Raw genomic sequence first — 2,696 nt, forward strand, 5'->3', positions numbered from 1 at the left:
TGTAACGTGATCCTCTGATTGGCTAAGCAATGTAACGTGATCCTCTGATTGGCTAAGCAATGTAACGTGATTCTCTGATTGGCTAAGCAATGTAACGTGATCCTCTGAAGCAAGTGATGGCAAAGCGGGGCGTCATCACGACTTTACACAAGTGTGTCTTTACCTCCGCGGCAGAGGCTCCGCYGAACCCCTGAGACYGACTCACCGAACCCCYGGGGTTCGATCGAACCCAGGTTAAGAACCACTGCTGCACTGATGCTCTTCAGCCTTAAAAAGAACAGAGTGAATTAAAGAGCCTTGAAAAGCCACCTACATTCCACGTGGCAGTGTCCTACTGGAGAAATCAGAACCTCCTGGGCCCCATATGTTGTTATCTGGAAGAAGCATCCCACGATTATCACTTTCACCAACAAAGAGAGAGTTCTTCACCTGCTGATGAGAACCATCATCATCTGGAAATGTTCCTCCACTATGAAAAAGTGAAATAATCCATGATGAATCAACATTTCTGTGTTCAAATCTCCCAAGACATTCACTTCAGAGATAAAAAGCCTGACACCTGAGGTAAAACATACATGAAAGCATCTCATCTACTATACAAGGACAAAACATCTCAGTCTTAAACTTCTCTACTGCTGCATGTTTAAAAGGCAAAAGACTGAACTATTTTAGGATCAAAAAGAAAGTCAATACATTCATGAAAAAGTGTTTGTCCACTTTCTGATTTCCTGTTCTTTGCATGGTTGTGACACTGTACGACTAACTGCATATCCTAGGAAGCAGCACGTGTTTCTCATTCAGGACGGTGCTGCAAGTGAAACGCTTTCATGCGTCACTGACTTGTTCAAAGACACAAAGTTCTGAGGTTTGTTGCTTGTCTATTTCTTTAAGAAAGAGGAGTCTGAAAAATGGCTAATTATAGCAAAAAAGTGCTAAGTTACAGTAGAACAAGTAAAATAAATACAGATATCCAGTATTAATGTACAGTGTAAACAAAAATAGAAGATGAACAAGGAGGAAGTTTTTTTTCCTTAACATTCTGTCAAATATGCATACATATTCAAGGCATATACTTCAGTCATTTAAGAAGTACTGAAGTACTTTAAGAAGTACTTCAGTACTTCTTAAATGACTGTTCAATATTTTTTGTTTATGTTAATAGTTATAATATTTACTGCAATGTTAAATTATTCTACTCAGTGATTGCTGGTATTAAAAGAAAACAATGGAAAAAAAAATACAATCCACCTCAACACAGACCAAATCCTCAGCGCTTTATGGAAATCAGAGGATTTGGAAAGTCCACTATTCTATTGAGAAACTTTTAATACTGTATTAACTGCCTCCATTTCTCAGTGCATAAAGAAAGCAAAGGGAGAGAAAGAATGATAAAATATATTGAAAGTCTTACCTGGCAAGAGTGAGACCAATGCCATTGTCAGCAAATCTAAAGAAACGACAAAGATGAACAAAAAGCTCAAAAGCTTTATTATAAGTTTAAAAAAGGAAATGACCTTTAGGATTGTAATTGTATGATTACACAACAAAAATAAAACCAGATATGCAAAACAGTTAAAGAGGAGTAGGCAGAAGTCAAAACTAAATTATTTACATCCCAAACAAAACATAATTGTCACCCAAATGCAGAGTAGCAGAGGTGTTCAGTAGATGGTGTAGATTTAATGAAGATGATTAACAAAAAACTTTTAAAAAGACCACAAGGGGCCAGGGCAGAACACAAGCCATAAACCCAAGTGGAAAAACATCAAGGCGACGCAAAGGGAACGAACACGAGGCAGAACAGGAAGAGAAACCAGCAAGGAAGGAGACGAGAAAAGGAGTTTGGTCCTGTCCCAATACTCCCACCCTCAGTCCTCCTTGTGTCCTTCAAATGCACGTCCATGTTGAAGGGTTAGAGGTCATAGTGTGTCCCTCCCACATTACCACATCCACCCATTTTGGGTTCTATTTCCACGAAGTTTGCATTTTTACGGAATTTGGCAAAGTGTGTTACCCACAAATCACTACTCAGGCAGACTTATGGGAATTTTCCAGTCTTTGTAGAGAACTCAAAGAAAATAGCATGACAGGGCAAAAGTTTGATATGATAAACTGAGCAGAAGAAAGGAGAAATATAAAAGAAGTCATAAACTGTGAGGAAAGTCAAACAAGATGTTACAAATGCAAGACAAATTTCAGATCTTAAAGTTTTGAAATCCTTATACATATTAGTAGAAAGATTTTTTGTTTTGTTGCAACATTTAAGCAATCTTAAATAAAATTATTCCACTTTATAGATGGAGGTGACTTTTAGAAAGCAGTATTTGTGAGTATACCTTAGCCAGAGGATTGCACCATAATATAGATTTCTTGTGTAATATCCACTTTTGAAATGTTTTTTCTAAAACAGTAATGAAGTCGCAATTGACAAAATCAAAATCTCAGTCAAAAAACACATCATTATTTATTTTGAATTTCTTTTGCAGAAAGGGAAAACTTTATACATAATCATGAAATGTATATATTTTTTGGGAGTGAAATAGGAAGTTATTTGGTTCTTATTTTCTTCAGAGATATTATGATTTTTAAACAATTGGTCAGGATGCCTCCTGAACGCCTCCCTGGTGAGGTGTTCCGGGCACGTCCCACCAGGAGGAGGCCTCGGGGAAGACCCAGGACACGCTGGAGGGACTATG

At 37.7% G+C, this 2,696-nt stretch overlaps 1 protein-coding gene across 12 annotated transcripts in view; it reads right to left on the bottom strand.

The window, feature by feature from the left end:
• cemip (cell migration inducing hyaluronidase 1) overlaps positions 1-2,696 on the bottom strand; it is a 228,577-nt gene that overhangs the window by 28,813 nt on the left and 197,068 nt on the right. For all 12 annotated transcript variants that reach the window (XM_017303981.1, XM_017303972.1, XM_017303973.1 and 9 more), the window contains 2 exons: positions 1,412-1,447; positions 314-469 (listed from right to left, as the gene is read on the bottom strand). In XM_017303981.1, the coding sequence (XP_017159470.1) occupies positions 314-469; positions 1,412-1,447 (192 nt within the window). The remainder of the gene's footprint in view (positions 1-313; positions 470-1,411; positions 1,448-2,696) is intronic.

This window comes from Poecilia reticulata, linkage group LG3, assembly GCF_000633615.1.
Source record: "Poecilia reticulata strain Guanapo linkage group LG3, Guppy_female_1.0+MT, whole genome shotgun sequence".
In the NCBI taxonomy this organism is placed as follows: domain Eukaryota; kingdom Metazoa; phylum Chordata; class Actinopteri; order Cyprinodontiformes; family Poeciliidae; genus Poecilia; species Poecilia reticulata.